This window comes from Lynx rufus, unplaced genomic scaffold (assembly GCF_022079265.1).
Source record: "Lynx rufus isolate CCGP_SWC_20201006 ecotype Redwood Valley unplaced genomic scaffold, mLynRuf1.p SCAF_8, whole genome shotgun sequence".
NCBI classification, from domain to species: Eukaryota; Metazoa; Chordata; class Mammalia; order Carnivora; family Felidae; genus Lynx; species Lynx rufus.
This window is the reverse complement of record NW_025814896.1, coordinates 74,627,352-74,650,823: the sequence shown is the minus strand read 5'-3', so window position 1 is coordinate 74,650,823 and position 23,472 is coordinate 74,627,352. Positions and strand designations below refer to the sequence as shown.

Here is a 23,472-nt window from a genome sequence, read left to right as displayed (position 1 = left end):
TATATTTGACTGAATTCAACAGCTAATAGCTCTTGTAAATCAATAACCAGCTCTAATCTTCTGAAGAATATCAGTAGAAAAATCTGAGTACTATTGCATTGTGTTAATTGTATAATAATGTAAAAATAGAAATGGCAAATATTGCCATGTATACTGAATTTCATCTTTCTTTTAGATTTCCAGAGATGAAGCTATTAACAAGATAAGATTAGATACAGAGGAACAACTAAAAGGTAAATTTTGGTTTTTTTAATTGAAGAAAAATATTTAAAGGAAATATGTTTTTTAAATTTCAATTTACTCGAAGACTTCAAAGAATCAGGTATTCTCATTGTTCCTTAGTTTTATGTTCAGGATACCTAAACTTACCTTAAACTTACTTTAAACTTAGGATAATGCTGCATCCCAGGGGTACTGTTAAATTAACTTCTGTGAATGTGGTCAGCACTGTACCTGATACAGAGTGATCACCAGTAAATGTTGAATGTGAAATACTCCCAATCTCTTCTGGATCAGGTTCTTAAACCTCTATGATAGGAAATTTTGTATCCTGTCATTTGAACATCTGAAAAATATTCTTTAAAATTCTTGACTTTTTAGTCTGTGAAATTATAATACTGATAATATCTGGTTTATAGGGATTAAATAGGTAAATCATTTGCATTTGTGCCTGCCACATACCAACTGTCCAAAAAATGTTAACTGACACTGTTATTAACATGTAGGATTGTAAAATTTAGATTTTAGAGAATTTAGCTCTCCAGAAATTATTAAGCAAAGGATCTTATTATATTAATATCAATCACAAACTGAATGTATACCAAGAATGACATATACTTATTAATTTTTCGGTTAAGAGATAAATGTCCTCTCTCCTATCTTATTTTTTTTTTTTTAATTTTTTTTTTCAACGTTTTTTATTTATTTTTGGGACAGAGAGAGACAGAGCATGAACGGGGGAGGGGCAGAGAGAGAGGGAGACACAGAATCGGAAACAGGCTCCAGGCTCTGAGCCATCAGCCCAGAGCCCGACGCGGGGCTCGAACTCACGGACCGCGAGATCGTGACCTGGCTGAAGTCGGACGCTTAACCGACTGCGCCACCCAGGCGCCCCTCTCCTATCTTATTTTTAAGATTATAACTCTGCTGTTAGTATTGATACTAAGGCCATTGCCTATAATTGCCATTGAAAATGTATAGTCTTTTCTCATTACGTTTCATCCTATTTGTTAAAAATGAGCTGTATAACACTTGTTGCCTTATTTAAACAGAAAAGTGATTTTGTGTTAATATTATATGTAGTAGAATATCTTGAGGACATTTTGAGTTCATAGGATAATATTTTAAATATTTAATTACTAATTATTTTCTTTTCCAAGTGCAAGTCAGAGCATAAAAGTTCATACTAAAGTGTATAAAATTATTCTTGCCTGATGAAGGTACAGTTTTTAATATATCTCTCTGTGTCCATTTCTTAGTTCTGGTTAAAGTTATAATTAAGAAACCAAATGCCTTAAAGAACAGTGTCACAGCTGTGTCAGTCACTATGTGATCTCGGGCAATTTACTTCTTTAAGCTGATTTTTCTTCTTTAGAATGTTGATAATAATAGAATATACCTCATAAGTTGTTTCAAAGACTAAAGACTTTAAAAAAAAATATATATATATATATATAGTACATGGATCATGAAAGAATTTGATAAATGTTAACTAAAAAGATTTGTAACTATAGATTTGTAACATAAAGAAAATTATTTCTCTTTGCAGACTAAGATACAAGTTCCTAAGGTAAAACAGTGAAGGTGATTAGTCTTAAAGAGTGTCATTCAGACCTTTTCATAATATGGCTGGATTTGTTATTAATGTAATACAATAGAGAGCTAATTACAAAGCACTGTTTTTCTTGTAGAAAGCAGACTGAGTTCTCGATAACAATACATTTGAGGTATAATACTTGTGTCTCTCCTACTTCAGAATATTTGATTCATCTACTTTGTTTGCCTGGGGACAAAATGTTCAGCTTCACCTCCCCCTTGGTTTACTCCCACAGTTAACTGATTTGAATACTATGAATCGAAGAGAAATCTTATCTTCCAAAAGGAGAAAACCTCTGTTTTGATTTGTATTTCTTCTACAGAAAAGTTTCCAGAGGCTGATACATATGAAATAATAGAATCCTTCAATGTTGTTGCAAAGGAGGTTTTTAGAAGTATTATCTTGAATGAATACAAAAGGTAAATATATCTTTTTTTTTTTAATTTATTTTATTTTTATTTTGAGAGAGACAGAGAACATGAGGGGAAGGGGGCAGAGAGAGAGGGAGAGAGAAAATCCCAAGCAGGTTCCACACTGTCAGCACAGAGCCCGACACAGGGCTCGAACTCGGTCAACCATGAGATCATGACCTAAGCCAAGCTCAATAGGATGCTTAACTGACTGAGCCACCCAGGTGCCCCAATATATCTTTTTTTGATGGAACTGAATGAAATATGTGCTGTCTCTATAAGGTGCTTTGAAAGTGACAACTTGTTCAAGGAACTGTTCTTTTTTTTTTTTTTTCTTTTTTTTAAAGTTCTTAAAGTGCCATAGGTGATATGACACAATTGGGATTGAGAACTTTCTGGTAGGAATAAAGAGATAATAGGTGATATTTATGATTTTGAACACTGCTTTACATACTTATTCCTTTATTACTGTAGGTGCGATGGTCGAGATTTGACTTCACTTAGGAATATAAATTGTGAGGTAGATATGTTTAAAATTCTTCATGGATCAGCATTATTTCAGAGGGGACAAACACAGGTAATATATGTGAAAAGCTGTATTTGCTAACAGGATTGCTTAATTAGATCTAATAGAAGTACATTATGTAGACACTATAGATTTTTATCTTATGGAATGTGTTAATACATGATTTTTTAAAAATATTTTTAATGGCTTTTGAGGTATAATTGCCATCCACAAAACTACACATATTTAAAGTGTATGTTTAATAGGTTTTCAGGTGTATACAACTGAGAAACTGTCCCCAAAGTTAAGATAATGAACATATCACCCCTGCAAAGTTTCCTCCTGCCTCTCTATAATCCCTTCTTCCTGCTCCCCTCCCTTTCCTCAGGCAACTGTTGATGTGCTTTTGTCTCTGTAAATTGGTTTGCATTTTCTAGAATTACCTGGTATCTCTATCATATTTTTCTTTTAATTTTCATGCACAGAATTGAATCACCCATGCTCTTCAGTTATGGCATATTGTCATTTTTGGTCTATTCAAGGCCCTCATTTGTTTTCTCTATTTAGCTTATACCTCAGTCCTTTTCTTTTCCTTTACTTAGGCACCCATTGCCTTATATTTAACATATAGGTGTATCCATTGTTTTGTGTATGGTATTTGCTTTATACTCCCTCCCTCTTCTTATATTAATCACTACTTTAATTTTGCCAGTTTAATTGGTACAAACTGTGGTATGTCCTTGCTTTCATTTGTATTTCCCTATGAGTCTAAGCATCTCTTTATATAAATAGCCTATCAGTGTGGTCACTGCATAAATCATACCCTGGAGGGCTGCACACCCTCCAGGACATTCTTTTCACTTAGATAGTGGTCCCTGAACTTAAGCAACGTGCTCCTCCTGGTTCAGGTTTGCTCTTTTGTGAATTATCTGGTCATATCCTTTGGCCAGTTTTTTTTCTTTGTTCTTTTTTTTACTGTGGTTTATTTTTTTCTTCCTATTTTCTAATGATTTCTTATATTAATCCTTTTTAGTAACCAGAATTTGTATATATCCTCTCCCTCTTTGTCATAAGCCTTTTAGCTTTGTGAAGAGTGAACCTGAAATCTTTAGTTTTGATGTAGATAATCCTTCCTCTTTTTTATTTTGTGATTTGTGTTTTTAAAGTCTTATTTAAGGAATCTTTCCTTACCCTCCTAGTCACAAAATTGTGCACCTAATTTTTCTGTTAACTTTCTGGTTGTAGCTATCAAATTTAGACCATTAATCTATCTTGGAGTTTACTCTTACATACGGTGTGAGGTGGAAACCTCCAGAATGAGCCAATTTTACAACTTATTTACTAATTCATTTTTCCTGTTGACTTGTAATGTTGATATATTCTGAGCTTATAAATATATTTTTGAACTATATTCTGTTCTGTGAATTTCCTTGGCCAGTGTCAAACTGTTTTAGTTATTATGGTTTAAAGTTTGTCTTAATATATGAGGAGCAAATGCTCCTTTTTTTAATTGTTTTATTTTTTTTTAATGTTTATTTTTGAGAGAGAGAACGGGGGAGGGGCAGAGAGAGAGGGAGACACAGAATCAGAAGCATGCTCCAGGCTCTCAGTTGTCAGCATAGAGCCCAAAACAGGGCTCGAACCCATGAACCACGAGATCATGACCTGACCTGAGGTCTGATGCTTAGCCTACTGAGCCACCCAGGCACCCAAAATCCTCCCTTTTTATTCTCCTCTGCCCTTCAAAATTGTTTTAGCTATTCTGGTGCATTTGTTCGTTCATTTGAATTTCAGTGTTAAATTACGTTCGGGGGGAGGGGGGGGAAGGTCCTTAGATTTGGATTGGTATTGTGCTAAATTTATAAATTAACTTGACAGAGAAATGATATTTTTACAATTTAAATCACAGTCTTTACAGTAAATAGCCTCACTCTTGATTCAGGTTTTCTTTTATGCCTTTTAATAAAATTTTAAAAATAACTCAATTAAGATATCCTGCATACTTTTGTTAGCAATTTTGACAGCCTCAGCCTTTTAACTGGAGTGTTTAGTCCATTGATGTTTGGTTTTAATTACTGATTTGATTGAATTTAGCCTGTCATTTTATTATTTGTTTCTGATTGCCCCCTCTGTTTTTTTTTTTCTATTCTTCCTTTTTGGATTAACTGCATATTTTTTTAGAATTCCATTTTAATATGTCTCTTTGCTTTTTAGCTGTATCTTTACATTATTAGTGGTGACTATTGAGAATACGGTATATATCATTAATTTTTCATTTTAGAGTTAATTTTGTACTATTTCACACATTATGCTGTAGTTGGCTCATGAGTAACATCTACATGTTATAAAGTCCACAAGGCAATATTACAACTTGAATTTTAAACAATCATGTATTTTAAGAAGGTAAGTGGCAAAGATAGTCTTTTATATTGACCTACATATATAATTTCTGATGCTTCGTATTTCTTCCTGAAGATCTAAGTTTCCATCTAGTATTGTTTACCTTCAATCTGACAAGACTTCCTTTGCTATTGTCCTGTGGGTCTTCTGACAACAAATTCTTATATTTCATTTATCTGAAGATACCTTTATTTTGCCTTCACATACAAAGAATGTTTTTGCAAGGTATAGATTCTAAGTTGATGCTTTTTTTCTTTTAGCACTTAAAAAATGTTCCACTGTTTATTTTTTCTCCTAATAAAAAGTCAAGATGCATTCAAATCATTGTTCCAATTGTCTTCGTCTTGGTGCTTTCCAGATTTTCTTTTTGTCTTGGTTTTCAACAATATAACTATAAAAAGTGTAGTTTTCTTTGTATTTATCATACTAAGGGTTTCCTGAGCTTGAACCTGTAAATTTGTATTGTTAATGAAACTTCAAATACTTTTCTACCTTATTCTCTCTTATCTCTCTTTATGGGATTGTAAGTATATATGTTAGTCCTTTTGAAATAGTCCCACACCCCTTCTTCTTTGTTCTTTAGATTTGGCAATTTCTGTTAATCTATCTACATGTTTATTGACTCTTGTCATCTCGTTTGCATTATAAGATAATGTGTTTTTCAGTTTTAGAATTTCTATTGGTTCTTTTTTATGTCCTTAAGTATAATTATAAGAGCTATTAAAGATCCTTGTTTGTTAATCCGGGATCTCAATTAGCTTGGGGCAATCTCTATTCATTGTCTTTTCTCTGAAGAATGATTCCCATTTCTTATTTTTTTGTACGTTGTATCTCAGATGTTGTGAATGATGTGCTGTAGAGTTTGGACTACATTGTGTCCCTCTAAATGAGACTGGGTTTTTTTTAAGTAGGCAGTTTTGTTGGCTAGACCTTTATTGAGGCTTCCTATATGGTCCAATATACCTTCCTCTTTCTGTCCTCCCCCAGCACTTTTAGTACAATGCTTTACATAGTAGTCTGTGATGTTACACCTTTGCATTATTGAGATTTACACATAACTCTAATATTTATAAAATGAATAAATGTTTACTGTGTTAAGTAGCATGACAAGCTTTGTATAGAATTTGTCCCATTTCTTTAATAACTAATTGGGTTCTTCAGATATTTTATTTTCTTCTCATTGTTAGTAAATTAAAGCCTGACAATTTTTTTTTCTTATTATTTTAGGTACTTTGTACTGTTACGTTTGATTCATTAGAATCCAGTATTAAGTCAGACCGAATTATAACAGCCATAAAGTAAGTTAAGTTTTTTGGTAAGTTATAAGTATGTTGGTATGTTCTAAAACATACATTTGCTATGTTCTAAAACATACGTTTGATAGGTCTTGAAGTTGTGGTCTTACAGCATATAATTGAAGCTCATAGTATATTATTCATTACTATTATTTATGTTTTTTTTTTTTTGAGAGAGAGAGCGCAAGCAGGGGAGGGGGAGAGAAGAGAGAGAGAGAGAGAGAGAGAGAGAGAGAGAGAGAGAGAGAGAATCTTAAGCAGGCTCCACGCCCAGTGCAGAGTGCAACATGGGGCTCCATCTCACAGCAGTGAGACCATGACCTGAGCCAGAATCAAGAGTTGGATGCTTAACTGACTGAGCCACCCAGGCTCCCCTCATTATTACTTTTTTAAACCTATATATCTGTACTTTATTTTTCTGTTTACTTAATAGTGATTTTAAGGTATTTTTAACATGGGTACATTTATTCTCTGTCTCTAGAACCATTTCTCAGGAGAGATATAAGTAGGTTTTTCTATTACAAACCAGAGAGCAAATAAATAAGCAAGAGTCCCAGTTGCTAAAAAGAATCTGGAGGCTGTTAATAAGTAAAAAAAGCTTTATCTAATCCCAAGCCACGTTGGAATTTGTGTTCAGAAATACTTGGCTCTCCTCCTCTTTTCCTAAAAAATCAGCAATAATATCTTGTTGATCAATTTTAGATGATGAGAATCTGTGTTACAGTCTTCACCAGCGTTACTGCATCAGTCCTGGGACTCATAGCCACAGTTCTTTTCTTTCCTCAGTGCCTAACAGCATTGCTTCCCTTTCCCTTGGTGAGGGTCTCAGAAGACCACAAGACTCTGTCGCACTCTTCCTATGAGGATAATCCCCAGTATTTTCAGGATAGCATTGCTAATTGTTTTTCAGTTTTCTGATAAAATTGACAATGCAGCTGTGTGTATAAGGTGAGATTGTTCATTGTAATCATAATCCTTTGGGGGGGAGCTTTTATATTTTGTATTTTAAATTCACATCTGACAGGGCACCTGGGTGGCGCAGTCGGTTAAGCCTCCGACTTCAGCCAGGTCACGATCTCGCGGTCCGTGGGTTCAAGCCCCGCGTCAGGCTCTGGGCTGATGGCTCGGAGCCTGGAGCCTGTTTCCGATTCTGTGTCTCCCTCTCTCTCTGCCCCTCCCCTGTTCATGCTCTGTCTCTCTCTGTCCCGAAAATAAATAAACGTTGAAAAAAAAAATTTTTTTAAATAAAATAAAAAAAAATAAATTCCCATCTGAGCCCCAATTTGGTTGCCCTGCCCTTTTTCACTTTGACTCCTTTCCCTTGTAGGAGGCAACACAGCTTCATAAGAAAGAGCACTGTGTTTGGCCAGGGCACTTCTTTATGTTCTAGTCTTAGGTCTGTAACCTATGTTAGTGAGAGGGCACACACACATCAGTCAGCCATGCTGGTTTTTGGTTTCTTCATACTTGTAAAATGCAGGTGCTGGGCTAATGATCCATATCCTTCTCTCTAGCCCCCCAAATCAAATCTATTACTCCTTTAGTCTTCTAGAGTCAGGTTTTTATATTTCTTTTCCCAAGACTGTGGCTTATGATTATGCAGATTTAGCCCTAATCCAGCACTTTTTAAATACTCAGCGGAGAGAGGTATTTTTTGTAATTAAACATCCACCCAAAGGGGACACTATTTGAGCTAAGACCCTATATATGCTAGTCTTTTCTTCAGTTAAAGATAAATCTGGTTTCCTACTTCAGGAATTGTGTTTCTTCTCATCCTTATTTCCCCCCATTGTTCTAGACAGAGTCATAACAGTTCTCATTTCAAACCCTGAAAAAATCTTTGCCTCTCTGATCTCCTGATTGCTCTCCCATATATCATTTCAGTTATTGATCTTCATTTCACATGTTGACTGGGAGATAGATCATAATTCTGAGATTTAACTAATGTGTTTAAACGTTTGAGATTCTCTCAGTAGTTACAAATGCTTAAAAATAAATGTCTACTGTCTTTAGTATTCAAATTGAATATTAAAGTGCTTATAAAGCAAAATTATTTTCTAAATCTGTGTAAAATTCATTTATAAGTCCCAGAAAAAAATACTGTCTCTGACATTCATCCTTCTAGTTCTTCTGGTTTTCAATTTCAGACCAACTCTTTAATACCTAGTTATTTTTTAGATACCCTTAAATCTTTTTAAGTTCTTTGAAATCATGTTTTTGTATCTATGTGATGTTTTTAATATTATGCTTTTTGTTTGTAGTGGGATAAAAGATAAAAATTTCATGCTGCACTATGAGGTAAGATAAATTTTTTCTCCAGTATTTTACTATGAAAAATTTCTGGGATATAACAAAGTTGAAAGAACTTTATAGTAAATACTTATATGCCCACTACCTCGGTTCTATTAATATTTTACGGCGCTCATTTTATATATCTGTTAAGGTGGATTTGGGGGGGCGCCTGGGTGGCTCAGTCAGTTAAGCGTCCGACTTCGGCTCAGGTCATGATCTTGCGGTTTGTGAGTTCGAGGCCCGTGTCGGGCTCTGTGCTGACAGCTCAGGGCCTGGAGCCTGCTTCACATTCTGTGTCTCCATCTCTCTGCCCCTCCCCCACTTGTGCTCTGTCTCTCTCTATCAAAAATAAATAAAATGTAAAAAAAAAAATTTTTTTTTAATAAAATAAAAAAAGTGGATTTGGGCACTATTGTTTTCTTACATGCAGAACGGAATTTAGAGAGCTAAGCCATAGTCTTCAATCAACAACTTCATGTTCTGAATCATACATAAAAGTTAAAGTATAGTAGACAGCTTTGTTTTAGTCAAGAAAAAGTCATACCCATTCACATGTGTCAAGCAAAACTGGGACTTTTCAAATACCTTAAACGACAAATCACCTTCTCCCTTTAGTTCATTTAAATGTTCATATTTTTACTCAGTTGATAAATAGTAAAAGAACTCTAAGGTATTTGATATTAAATTACTTTATGTGAAATTATTATGAGTTTGTGATTGACTTTATTTACAACTAATCCTAAGGAACCAGACACTATATATAGCATTTTAATTTTAGTATTTGAAGCATATATGCAGAGAGGCTGGTATAAAAGTAGCAAGTCTCTTCACTTTTGAGTGACCATTATTGGCTGCTCAGAATCCCAACATGTCAATTTTATTGAGTCTGCTATAAATAATAGAGAACACTTCATGTAGACAGTAATTGCTAGAGAATATCCAGAAACCTGGAGATTTTCACAGGTTTTCAGTCCTTGATAAATACCCTGTTCTGGATATACCCAGATGTTATAGAAGCCAGAGAGGAATTATAACTGAGTGAAGCATATCCTTCATTGTGAGCTACACAGCACATGACAGTCTTTTTAAAAGGGCAGTTCTGAAAAATGCAGCTCTAGCTGATTACTGGGAAAAGAAGTGGGGCATGAAAAGGATATAGGCTGTTATTGCTGTATCATTTGATTTTAAAAAAAAATTTTTTTTTTAATTTTTTTTTCAACGTTTATTTATTTTTGGGACAGAGAGAGACAGAGCATGAACGGGGGAGGGGCAGAGAGAGAGGGAGACACAGAATCGGAAACAGGCTCCAGGCTCTGAGCCATCAGCCCAGAGCCTGACGCGGGGCTCGAACTCACGGACCGCGAGATCGTGACCTGGCTGAAGTCGGAGGCTTAACCGACTGCGCCACCCAGGCACCCCTAAAAAAATTTTTTAAGTGTACTTATTTATTTTGAGAGAGAAAGCAAACAGGGTAGAGGCAGAGAAGAGAGAGAGGGAGAGAATCCCAAGTAGGCTCCACCCTGTCAATGCAGAGCCCAATTTGGGGCTCAAACCCACAAACTGTGAGATCATGACCTAAGCTGAAATCAAGAGTCAGACACTTAACCAACTGAGCCACCCAGGTGCCCCTGCTATATCATTTCATTTTTTTTAAACTTTTTATTGTAAAATGAAACACAGATACTGAAAAACCTATAAAAGGATGGCATAATGAGTTTTTATAAGGCAGAGACCCTTACAAACTACCACCCAAGGTAGAGAGTAGAATGTTCCCAGTCACCCCAGAAACCTCTCCATGCTTTTCATCCTAGTCTCAATATCATTCTTTCCCTAAAAATAACTACTCTGCTAAGTTTTATAGTAATTACTTCCTTGCATTTTTAGTGTACATCCCTAGACACTATAGTCTTGTCCATTTTTTTTTTTTAATTTGGGATTTCTCTTTTAATCTATAGGTTTCTCCTCCAGTACATTCTTTTCTTTTCAGTCTGTCTGTTGAAGTCCCAGAGCCATCTGACCTGTAGAGTTCCCCACAGTCTGCATGTTGCTGATTACACACTCATGGTGCAATCCAGCAAGTTTCTCTGTCCTTCTATCTCCTGAAAATTGACTGCATTCCTGAAAATTGATGGCTAGATCCAGAGGCTTGATCAGATTCATGTACCATCATCACTCCTTTTTAAAAATACTTTGTTAGGGGTGTCCGGGTGGCTCAGTCAGTTAAGCATCTGACTCTAGATTTCAGCCCAGGTCATGATCTTGCACACACGAGTTTGAGCCCCACATGGGGCTCTGTGCTGACAGTGTGGAGCCTGCTTGGGATTCTCTCTGTCCCTTCTGTCTCTGCCCCTACCCCACTTGCACTCTCTCTCTCTTTCTCAAAATCAATTTTATTAAAAAAAATTTTTTTTAATTTCAATGTTTATTTATTGAGAGAGACAGAACTGAGTGGTGGAGGGGAAGAGAGAGAGGAAGAGACAGAATCTGAAACAGGCTCCAGGCTCCAAACTGACAGAGAGCCTAATGTGTGACTCGAACTCACGAAACGTGAGATCATGACCTGAGCCAAAGTTGGATGCTTAACGGACTGAGCCACCCAGACACCCCTTAAATAAAAATATTTTGTTTAAGAAACTGGAATTCCAAATTTTTATGGGAAATTTCCCAATATTTTAGATGACTGCAACTAATTCATATTCCTTTGAGATACTGTATTGGTCAAATAAAATAGTTTGCAACCTCTGACTAAAAGAAAACCCTTACTAAAAAGATCTCTATTTCCTCAGTGTGCATTTTTTTTAATTTGTATATATTTTTTTATTATAAAAATGTAATACTTTGTCATTGTTATTAAGTCCCCATAACCATCCATGTTCCCCTCTGGCTCATATACACACTAGAAATAGATACCTTTAGCAGTTTGTTGTATATTTCAGATATTCAGACGTTTTCTACATATATAAATGTACTTTAAAAAAAAATGGGATTCTACTGTTTTGTAACTTTTGTTATTATTTTGGTAATATAGATTAGATATCTTTCCATGTTGGTTGTTTATGTATATGTGTTTATTTTTTTAAGTTTCCTCCTTATGCAACTAATGAAATTGGCAAAGTCACTGGTGTGAACAGAAGAGAACTTGGGCATGGTGAGTACAAATCTGTAAACTCAAATGCTATTCTTACAGAGACTTAATACATTTATCCTTATTATTTTCTATTCTAATTTAGGTGCTCTTGCTGAGAAAGCTTTGTATCCTGTTATCCCCAAGGATTTTCCTTTCACCATAAGAGTCACATCTGAAGTCCTAGAGTCAAATGGTAGAGTATTAATATAAATTTTTTCTAGTCAAAAAGACCAGAACTCTCTCTATATATTCTTTTCATAATTAATGTTACATTATGCTTATAACTATAGTGCCCAAGTCCATTACAAAAGAAAAATGTGTTTAATCATATACTGTCTAAATCTCTGTTCTTAGTCAATGAGATGTTTCTAAAGCAATATAAAGTGAATATTTCCCTTTATCTTTTATAACTTATCCAGTTGGGGATGTTTATTTTTAGAATAAACAAGGCCAGCTTACAGCAAGAAAGCACCAGAAGAGAGTGATCCATTTGGTAGGGGACACCTATCATATATCACAGATACAAGTAAATAGCAGAGAGAGTCTGAATTATAAGATCAAATTTAAATTAAAACTAAGTACCCAGGTCAAGGCAAGGTATGGTCATTAGAGATAGAAAGATCACAGAGATCTCAAAGATATATCAGACATAGATCAGATAATATTTTTAAAAAACAAAAACACCCTCTGAATTTAAATTAGAGACTTTCTGTTCTCTACTGGGTGTGACTTAGGGTCCAGTGAGAGAGCCAGAGCCTGTATCTTTAATTGACATCTGATTAAGCAACAAAAGAGGTGTGCTGGTTTTTGTGGGAGGTTTCTTAGAATCTCCTATAGCATTGCTACCCAATATAACTTTATGTGATGATGAAAGTTATCTCTGCTATGCAGTTTAGGGACTGAATTTATTTCAATTAACTTAAATTTAGTAGCTACATGTAGCTACATGTACCTATCATACTGGATTGTGTAGTCCTGTAGTTTGTGGTTTAGCAGAGCTTGTGTTAATTGCTTTTAAAAAGAAAGGAGTATGGAGGTTCCTTAAAAAACTAAAAATAGAACTGCCCTACGACCCAGCAATTGCACTATTAGGCATTTATCCAAGGGATACAGGAGTGCTGTTTCGAAGGGACATATGCACCCCCATGTGTATAGCAGCACTGTTAACAATAGCCAAAGTATGGAAAGAGCCCAAATGTCCATCGATGGATGAATGGATAAAGATGTGGTGTATATATATACAATGGAGTATTACTCGGCAATCAAAAAGAATGAAATCTTGCCATTTGCAACTACGTGGATGGAGCTGGAGGGTATTATGCTAAGTGAAATTAGTCAGAGAAAGACAAAAATCATATGACTTCACTGATATGAGGACTTTAAGAGACAAAACAGATGAACATAAGGGAAGGGAAACAAAAATAATATAAAAACAGGGAGGGGGACAAAACAGAAGAGATTCATAAATATGGAGAAGAGGGTTACTGGAGGGGTTGTGGGAGGGGGGATGGGCTAAATGGGTAAGGGGCACTAAGGAATCGATTCCTGAAATCATTGTTGCACTATATGCTAACTAATTTGGATGTAAATTTTAAAAAATAAAAAATAAATAAAAAGAAAGAAGGAAAGATAACTGAATATGTACAAGGAAATAACCAATATAATAATTTTCAACACTTAAAAAAATCAGTACATTATAAAGCAAGTATTTTTCTTTCCATAGGATCATCTTCAATGGCATCTGCATGTGGTGGAAGCTTAGCATTAATGGATGCAGGTAAAAGGATTATGTCTCAAAACTACTAACGCTTTATATGGATTTGATTAGTATTAAATATAGATCTCTTTAAAATTGGGTTTTACTGGGGCGCCTGGGTGGCTTAGTCGGTTGAGCATCCGACTTCGGCTCAGGTCATGATCTCGCGGTCCGTGAGTTCGAGCCCCATGTTGGGCTCTGTGCTGACAGCTCAGAGCCTGGAGCCTGTTTCAGATTCTGTGTCTCCCTCTCTCTCTGACCCTCCCCCATTCATGCTCTGTCTCTTTCTGTCTCAAAAATAAATAAACGTTAAAAAAATTTAAAAAAAAAATTGGGTTTTACTAAGACTTGGAGAAGTCAGATTACAGATTACCAAACTAAACTAGAGCAAGATCAAAGTACACCTTCAACTATACAGATATCTACTAGAATTCTTATCTTTGGCAAAAAGCAGAACACTGAAATCATTTACTTGCCTTGGGGATGCAGTGAGCTTTCTCACCTTCCAAAAGGTAAAGAGCTCTGCAGTTGATTCCATTCACTAAGGAAGTTTGGATCACCAAGCACAAGTATTTAGGACCCATAAAAGAAAGTAACCATGTAATCTTCTAGTCAATTTATGCAAGATAAAAGAAGAACAATACCACCCATAGAAGGGTACACAGAATTTTAGGAAGGAAGACTGCAGGTGGTTCAGTATAATCTCTGGGTCTAAAACACCAAAAGGGAAAGAGTCAACATGTTAAGAGGCTCTGAAAACAATTCCTGCATCCCACCAATGATGCCATTCAGAAGAAAAAGGAACCTAAAGATACTCAAGAGGCCATACAAGGAGTTCCCTCTAAGTTCACACATTTATAGTACAGAGAAATGGATAGAAAGGATACCATAACCAAGAATGAGATGAAAGAATCTAGAAAGATGAAAACTTAAGCCAAAGCAAAAAAAAAAAAAAAAAATGCTAAAGGCAATTTTCAGTTGTGTTTAGGGGAAGGAAAACAGAATCTGGTATTTAAGGTTGCTGTTTTCACCATCATGCATTCATTCAACAAATCTTTACTGTATGTCACTCCTGTGCCAAGTACTAATCTAAGCCCTTGGGACACAGAGATGAACAAAATGAAGTCCTTGTCCTTGTGGGTCCTGAATTCCTCAGTCTTGCAATTTCATATTGGAAAACACAACATATTCTCAAAAAGGTGAACTGAAAGATAAAGTTAAAAGAGAGAGCCTTTAACTGCATTAAATGAATTCAGATCTTTTGGTCTAGACAAAAACCCAACCTAAAAAGACGATCTTCAGGATGAGAAAACTGACCTATGTTGGCAGTATTTGAAAAATCAGAATGTGGTATACCAAGGACACAAAAAGCTTTTAATTTTGAAAGAAAGGAAAGTATTTTCTGTAAAGCATAACTCAGTGAACTTGACTGTGGAAGACTCTTAAATAGATTATGAAAAGAAAGGTGTATAAGTGTTTTTAGGAAGGAAGGGGACTGTGAAGAGAAGGGACCAGAAGGGACTGACTTAAAACATGTCATAGTAAACTAATGTTCCATTTTTCGAAAATAGTACTAGATTTGGAGCAGGGGGGTGTGAGGAATGTTGCTTATGCTGTGTATCTAGAGATAAATAGTTTATGATCTTTCTGTAAATGATGCAGAAATTGAGGTGGATGATAGGTGCACCTTCATAACTGGTGGAAGGATGAGCAGAGGAGATAAGAGAATCAGATCAGTATGTTGGAGTGAGACCTCAAGTGGAATGCTTGAGGATACTTCATTCTAAACCCTGTCCCTTTCAATGTTTTTGTTACTGAACTGAGAAAACTGGCCTGCTGATAAAAAGGATACTGCTAAAAAGGAGTAGGTAACCGATAGTTAAATGACAATTTTGATCTCTAAAAAATGTAAAAAACAGGATTAAAAAAAAAGCCAAATAGAAAAAAATTTAATTTGACAAGAAGGAATGTCAAGTCCTGTGGGAAAAGCCAACAAAGTGTATACAATTCAACTCAAAACCTGAGTGCTTGCCACGCCCTATATCAGGCACTGTCCTGTGCTCCAGAGATACAAATGGTACCTATTTTTTTAAATCTTACAGGTGTGAAAAACCCAAAGACACTAACAAATCAGAAAGATAATACAAATAGGTAAAAGGCATAAATATGTACAATATAGATGAAGAATTAGATTGAAGAAAATTTGCTTCATAGAGACAGCTACATTTCATCTTGTTCCAAAGGTTGAGTAGTTTTTGATCTGTCATTAGGAGCAGGGACCATATTTCATTTGAAGGGAACAACATGTATAAAGTTAGAAAGCAGTATAGCGTGTTTCTGAAATGTATTTGAAAAAAATATTAAATTGGGACCAGATTTTAAAGGTTATTGTTATGCTAAGGATTTTGAAATTAAAGCTAGTATTTAACAACTCCGTATTGTGTTCTATGAACTAGTGTTCCTGCTGGATATTGATTATTGAAAATGTTTCTGTTCTAAAGTACATTTGAGCAGGGTTAAGCAGGTTTATTTAATATGAGTTAAAGAAACTTTAATATGCTAGTATGAATTCTGAATCTCTAGAAATAGGATATATACTATTTCCCTAACTTTTTTGACCATAGAAATGTATAAAAATTTCTTGAAAGGAGACAATGGGGAACTCAGAGAATTTTATGTAGATTTGATTTGAATTTGGTTTTTTTTTAATCTGATTTTTTTTTTTTCTTTTTGGTAGTTTTTCCCAGCTTAGATGTTAGCCCTGGAGGATGAAGTAGGAGAGAATGAGAGTTGGGGGGAGACACTAAAATTTGGGAAACCAGACAGGGAGAATGCTGTCAGAGCAAGAAATAATGTGAACTTGGACTAAAGGAGTAGCAATGGATGTTTCAGTATTTAGGGGAAAGGACAACTTTCTAAAAAAAAATATTTAAAGGATAAACTATCAGATCTTTGTGACTTCATGGGATATAGGACATGAGGAAAGAAGTGTTGATTCTGGCATAAGTGTCTTAGTTGCATTCAACCAAGATAAGAAAGGCAAGACAAAAAGGATTTATTGGGGGTAATTACATTTTGAATATACGTATATATATTTAAGGTGCTTTTGGGACATTTAGCAAGAGACGTCCAAGGCAGATTATTGGGTATACAGATGTAAGGCTTTAGCAAAGAGAAGTAGGCAGGCGAGAGGGATTTTTTAGGTCATCAGCATTATAGGTGATGGTTAAAAACCATGGGCATAAGTGACATTACTTAGAGAATATGAAATGAGATTCCCCTGCCACACTCCTTTATAATAAATTCCAAGTGATTAAAAAAAATGTTTGGGGTGCCTGGGTGGCTCAGTCGGTTAAGCATCCAACTTCGGCTCAGGTCATGATCTCACAGTTCGTGGGTTCGTGCCCCGCATCAGCTCTGTGCTGACAGCTCAGAGCCTGGAGCCTGTTTCAGATTCTGTTGTCTCCCTCTCTCTCTGCCCCTCCCCCACTCGCGCTCTGTCTCTCTCTGTCTCAAAAATAAATAAACATTAAAAAAAATTTTTTTTAATGCTTATATAAAAATGAAACATTGAAGATTTTATCAAAATCTTAGGAAAAACCATTTTAGGCAGAATCCAGGAACCATCATTGCATATAAATTTAAAATTCTGTACAGGAAAATAAATCACAATAAAGAAAGTCAACTGACTAGGAAATAATCTTTTTATATTTCCTATAAACATTCAAAAGAAGTTTAGCCCTTCTCATAAAAACAAGTCAAATTAAAAACAATAAGCTACATTTTTACCCTTTATCTGAACAAAGGTCAGGAGATTGGATGGGAATTAAGAATGTAGAACCTCAAATACTGCCAGTAAAAATATAAAATGCTACACTCTTTGGAAGGCAGTTTGACAGACTTATAATAAATGTAAACCCACACACCCTTTGACTCAGTAATCCCACTTCTGTTATGTGGCCTATAAACCTAGGGGGGGAGTACTCTGCAGCCATTCAAAAGAAGAAGGTGGAGCTTTGTGTGGCATTATGTGTCAATATCCAAGGTATGTTATTAAGTGAAAAAAACAAGGTGCAGGAGAGTGAGAGCATTCAGTATGCTTCCATAAGTAAAGAAGATTACACTACAATTCATATTTGGGCACAGAAATTTTCTGGGAGGATACACAAAACCTAATGATGGCTTTCATGGAAAGGTAAACTGAGGGGTTCAAGCTAGAAGAATTTACCAAATACATGGTTGCTTTTCAAAAAAAAAAAAAAGATAAACACACCAAAAGCAAAAAGATGGATGGATTCTGTTAGGAGTTAAGGTTGCTATGTTTATAGAGGTTTTTGCTGAGAACAGTAATTACCTGTTAGAATTGTCTTAAGGGGCTTTTATCGTATGCTTAAAAAGAAATGAGGTAGTCAGATGACCTCTCCAACTTACTTCTGGTGATTGTCAATTTAAAACACTATTCACCTACATTAAAATAAATGTCAAGAGTATGATAGATATGTGTGTTAGGCTGATATACACATTACACACAAGTTCTTTTTCTCAACTATAGGAGTTCCAATTTCATCTGCTGTCGCAGGTGTGGCAATAGGATTGGTCACTAAAAACAATCCTGACAAGGATGAAATAGAAGATTATCGATTGCTGACAGATATTCTGGCAAGTATATCCACATTTTCAAATATTTAAGAGTGAAGATTGTGCATTTTTATAAACATTTTATAAACATTGTATGTTTAGAAGAATAATAATTACTTGAGAAATAAAGGTCCTTGTGCTTACTTTTTTCTTCTGAATACTAGCCTTGAATTTTATAGGATGTGAGTAAATATATATATATATATATATATATATATATATATATATGTGTGTATATATATATATATATACATTTACACTATAAATATTTATAATGGCTCACTTTAGGGTGATTGTAAATGAATCCTTATGTATTTATGTGAGGAACATGATTTTAAAGTGATTTTGTGATGAAATAGTTACAAAGTCACAAATGAGAAGCAGTAGTTACTGTAGAAGACACTTCTTTGTTTTTAGTCTCAGAAGACATGGTTTACTTCTAAAGCTATTTTTTTAAATTCTTCTACAGTAACTGGATGAATTTTATTTTTGTTTAAAACCATATCATACTTTCTTAAATTCTTTCAGGGAATCGAAGATTACAATGGTGACATGGATTTCAAAATAGCTGGCACTAATAAGGGAATAACCGCATTACAGGTATTTTAAAACCTATTTTGTTTCACTTGTATAATACTTAAATAATGTCATGAAGTAATATTTATATCATTTTTTGGCTTTTCCATCTTAGGCTGATATTAAATTACCCGGAATACCAATAAAAATTGTAATGGAGGCCATTCAACAAGCCTCAGGTAAGCTAACCCAGTGTGCCTGATTCTCTTTCCATCATTGTTCATTTGTTCATGGCAACTATAATTCCCATTAAACTTATTATTGAAAATGGGCTTGTTTATAAAATACCACTTTAGAAAATGAAATTTCACGTAACAACCTTTATGAGAGACCAGAGAAAATTCAATTTTTATAGGATTTATGGAGAAGGGGGATTATAAGTAGACTTGTAAAGGTAATTAGGATATGAAGAGCTTTGTTTATTAAGTTAAAGAATTTGGGTTTTACTCTGGAAAAACTAAGAATGCTGCTATATCTGATCTCCTTTATTTTATATACAGTTGACCTTTGAACAATGTGCTCAAACTGCATGGGTCCACTTATGTGGATTTTTTTTTTTTTTTTAAGTTTACAGCAAAGGCATTTATTTTCTACTGCCCATCCCAGTCTCCATCCAACCAACTAAAGGCATCTCACACAAAGGTCATGCCTGCTATACTCTTGACTATCCTGAGAGGCCTTCTCAGGCCATCAGCAGCCCCCCAGGGGGCCCATAATTGTGCTGGGCTGAAGATCACCCAGTGAGCTGAGAGGGTGGTCCTGTCAAGCACCCAGGGCTGGCTGGCAGAAGCCTCAGCTAAAGGAGGAACATGCCCAGAGGGCAGGACAGCACTGCATAGGAGTCCCTGCACAAAGTCTTCAGTGCTTGTGGGGTTGGGGAGGGACCCACTCCCCACCATGGCACCTTGGCCTCAAGGAACCCCTGGAGACCAGTGCACTCACAAGTGGCCACAGGTGTCAGGTGAATGGCCATGGGACTGTGGTACATGCCCAGGCAGATAAGGCAGCTATACTTTGTCTCCACACAACTGTTGCTACCTGCAGGCCACCCAGAGGTTGCCACTACTGAGCCTAGGCAATCAGGCTATGAAGCTCTGCCATTCTACAGGGAGCCCCCATCCTAGCTAAGCTACCTGATATGCCTGTGTACAAATATTTTTCAATAAACAAACATACAGTATTGTAAATGTATTTTCTGGTCCTTATGGTTTTCTTTTTTTAATTTTTTAATGTTTTTTATTTATTTAGAGGGAGGGGGGCAGAGAGAGCAAGAGAGAGAATCCCAAGCAGTCTCCATGCTGTCAGCATAGAGCCCAACCTGGGGCTTGAACTCATGGACCATGATGAGATCATGACCTGAGCCAAAATCAAGAGTCGGATGCTCAACTGACACCCAGGCACCCCATCCTATGGTTTTCTTAATGACATTTCCTTTTCTCTAGCTTACTTCTTTGTAAAAATACAGTGTGTAATATATATAAACTACAAAATGTATTACTTAACTTTTTTGTTATGGATAAGGCTTCCAGGCAACATAGGCTATTAGTAGTTAAGTTTTGGGGAATCAAAAGTTAGACATGAATTTTCTAAGCAGGGGTAGATGTCCCTAGTCTCTAGTTGTTCAAGGTCAACTGTAGTTATAATTTTTATCATGTTTTTATCTCTTGTAGTGGCAAAGAAGGAGATCTTACAGATTATGAACAAAACTATTTCAAAACCTCGAGCATCTAGAAAAGAAAATGGACCTGTTGTAGGTAACGCATTAAAATTATTTATTCCATGATAAGGTAAACATTAATATATAAAAGTATGTTATTACTTTTAAATTTCCTTTAACTCCATACATAAAACAGAAATATTATAAATACTTCCATAGTGAAAATGCTTTAAATTTGGGGAGATATTTTTAGACATTAGAACTTTCAAAAACTTTAGTCAAATAACTATTTTTCTATTTTACATGAAATATTTTTACATGTGTCTAAGTCAAAAAAAATCTTGACTGATCAAGACATGTTTTATATTCATATACATATTTGAGTTATTTATAATTTTGTCTGTACTACATTTCAGAAACTATTCAGGTTCCATTATCAAAACGGGCAAAATTTGTTGGACCAGGTGGATATCACTTAAAAAAGCTTCAGGCTGAAACAGGTGAGAGTTGTATGAAGTTTGGGGTTTTAATGCTAGGCCATGTAAGGGTCCATTTCATCTCTATTGTGATGCTCCAAAAATATGTTTAAGAAAACAAGAGAAAAGAATGTAACATTGACATGTCTTTACGTTTTCTGTATGCCTCTTAATAAATCAGCATTCATCCTTAACTGTATTCAAGAAGGATCACCTAGAATTCATCAGTTTCTTTGCAACATTTTAAAATTGAACATTTAGAAAAATGTTGAGTTTTCAACTTTAGAGGATTTTGCTGTAATCTTCTATTCTGTTTTTCACTTAGTCTTATTTAAGCTATTTAAAGAGTATGTATAGAAATAGTATACTTTGTTTTTTCTGGAAACAATCTAAGTTACCTAGTAGTTACCAGCTTTGAAGTTATTGAGGGAAAATGAGAAGCAGAGTTGCCTTAACCAGCTTTTTAGTTGATAAACTGACATAATTTCATCCCTTACCCGTCTGTTCATCACTCTAAAGGGTAAGAGAAAGAAGAAAAGGTGAGGAAAACATTATAGTATAGTTTCTACTCATAATTAAGAGAGCAAAGCCAAACCTTCCAAAATTAGAACTCATATATGCTTTCTCCTGCCAAACTGTAGGCTCCAAGGGCACAGGGACAGTGACTCACTGTTGTTTCCTTAGGGCTTAGCACAATGTCTGATACATAGCAGGTGTGCAATATGTATTTATTGGTGAATGAATCCTATCATTCCGAAAGCAGTGACTAAATATAACGCAACCCTGCCCAGCTATTTACAGGTCAATCCCTTGCTGTCACATCTACTTTTTTTTTGAAGCTTATTTATTTATTTTGAGAAAGAGGGAGAGAGAATCCCAAGCAGGTTCTGTGATGTCAGCACAAAGTCCAGTGTGGGGCCCCAACTCAAAAACCATGAGATCGTGACCTAAGCCAGAACCAAGAGTCAGACACTCAACTGACTGACCACCCAGGCACCCCTCACATGAGCAAGTTAACTTTAATATGTTAAATTATCTTTTTAAAAGGAGTAACTATTAGTCAGGTGGATGAAGAAACATTTTCTGTATTTGCACCAACACCCAGTGCTATGCATGAAGCAAGAGACTTCATTACTGAAATCTGCAGAGATGATGTAAGTATAGATCTTATAATACTTTTTTCTTTTCTGTTGCTGTTTATTAATCTTATGACTTATTTTGCACTTACAGCAAGAGCACCAACTAGAATTTGGAGCAGTGTATACTGCCACAATAACTGAAATCAGGTAATGCTTTTCTGGTTTTTATAAGATTTATAAGTGCACATTAACTTCACATTTGCATTATGTACTTTGGAAGTATAAGGTATTTAGATTTTATGTCAATTACCATAGAATCATTAATTATTTTTAAGGTATATTTTATTTTCTATACTAGTTTGTTTTCAATAAGATGTTTCTGCGATTGTACTAATATATTCTTATATCTGAATTGTTTTCTTAAACCAAATTTCCCACCATTTAAATCTTCTAATAGTAAACAGGCCCAGAAAAGACCTAGCAATATTTCCTTTTTCTTTCTTCTTTTTCTGGTAGTTTCTTGTTAGTTTGTTGTAAAGATAGTATTACTTAATGCCTAAGGAGCACATTTTTTAAAATGTCAGCTTCAACATCAGCTGAAAAGATTGATTTTCAGAATGAGAAAATCCACTATCTAAGAAGAAAAAAAAACTATATCAGATGTAGCCTGAATGTTCAAAGTGATATGAAATGAATAATAAAGAATAAAAACCAAAGGAGGGGCACCTGAGTGGCTCAGTCAGTTAAGTGTCTGTCTCTTGATTTCAACTCAGGCCATGATCTTACGGTTATAGGTTCAAGCCCCTGTGTTGCCAGCATGGAGCCTGCCTGTGATTCTCTCTCCCTCTCTTTCTCAAAATAAATAAATAAACATTTAAAAGTAAAATAAAATATTTAATGTCATTTCAAAATGTTTTGGGAAATACTATGAAAAAAATATACAGTCTAAAAGCTTGTCCTTTTTATCTTTTCTCTGTACTTTGATTCACAAGTATTTAAATATGGGTTGTATGTTCAATTGAAAATATAAGTTAGAGAATCCTACTTTTTATTGTGTGTGTGTGTTTACTTTGTTCCCATATGAATACATAATCAGTTTGATTATCAGTACATACACAGATATTACTATTTTAACTAGGCTTATTTCCTTTTCAGAGACACTGGAGTAATGGTTAAACTATATCCAAATATGACTGCAGTACTGCTTCATAACACACAACTTGATCAACGAAAGGTAAAAAAAAAAATAAATAACTTGATTATTTTTAAAACTGCCTTAAAGGGGCGCCTGGGTGGCTCAGTTGGTTAAACGTCCGACTTCGGCTCAGGTCATGATCTCACAGTTCGTGAGTTCAAGCCCCACGTCGAGCTCTGTGCTGACAGCTCAGAGCCTGGAACCTGTTTCAGAATCTGTGTCTCCCTCTCTCTCTCTGACACTCCCCCAT

At 35.2% G+C, this 23,472-nt stretch overlaps 1 protein-coding gene across 2 annotated transcripts in view; it reads left to right on the top strand.

Annotated features, from left to right (window-relative positions):
- PNPT1 (polyribonucleotide nucleotidyltransferase 1) overlaps positions 1-23,472 on the top strand; it is a 48,571-nt gene that overhangs the window by 20,177 nt on the left and 4,922 nt on the right. For both annotated transcript variants that reach the window (XM_047068829.1, XM_047068830.1), the window contains 16 exons: positions 176-233; positions 2,139-2,235; positions 2,701-2,803; positions 6,359-6,429; positions 8,688-8,724; positions 11,800-11,866; positions 11,949-12,038; positions 13,569-13,622; positions 18,154-18,260; positions 18,768-18,839; positions 18,931-18,994; positions 20,486-20,569; positions 20,889-20,972; positions 21,996-22,102; positions 22,179-22,234; positions 23,183-23,261. In XM_047068829.1, the coding sequence (XP_046924785.1) occupies positions 176-233; positions 2,139-2,235; positions 2,701-2,803; positions 6,359-6,429; positions 8,688-8,724; positions 11,800-11,866; positions 11,949-12,038; positions 13,569-13,622; positions 18,154-18,260; positions 18,768-18,839; positions 18,931-18,994; positions 20,486-20,569; positions 20,889-20,972; positions 21,996-22,102; positions 22,179-22,234; positions 23,183-23,261 (1,230 nt within the window). The remainder of the gene's footprint in view (positions 1-175; positions 234-2,138; positions 2,236-2,700; positions 2,804-6,358; positions 6,430-8,687; positions 8,725-11,799; positions 11,867-11,948; positions 12,039-13,568; positions 13,623-18,153; positions 18,261-18,767; positions 18,840-18,930; positions 18,995-20,485; positions 20,570-20,888; positions 20,973-21,995; positions 22,103-22,178; positions 22,235-23,182; positions 23,262-23,472) is intronic.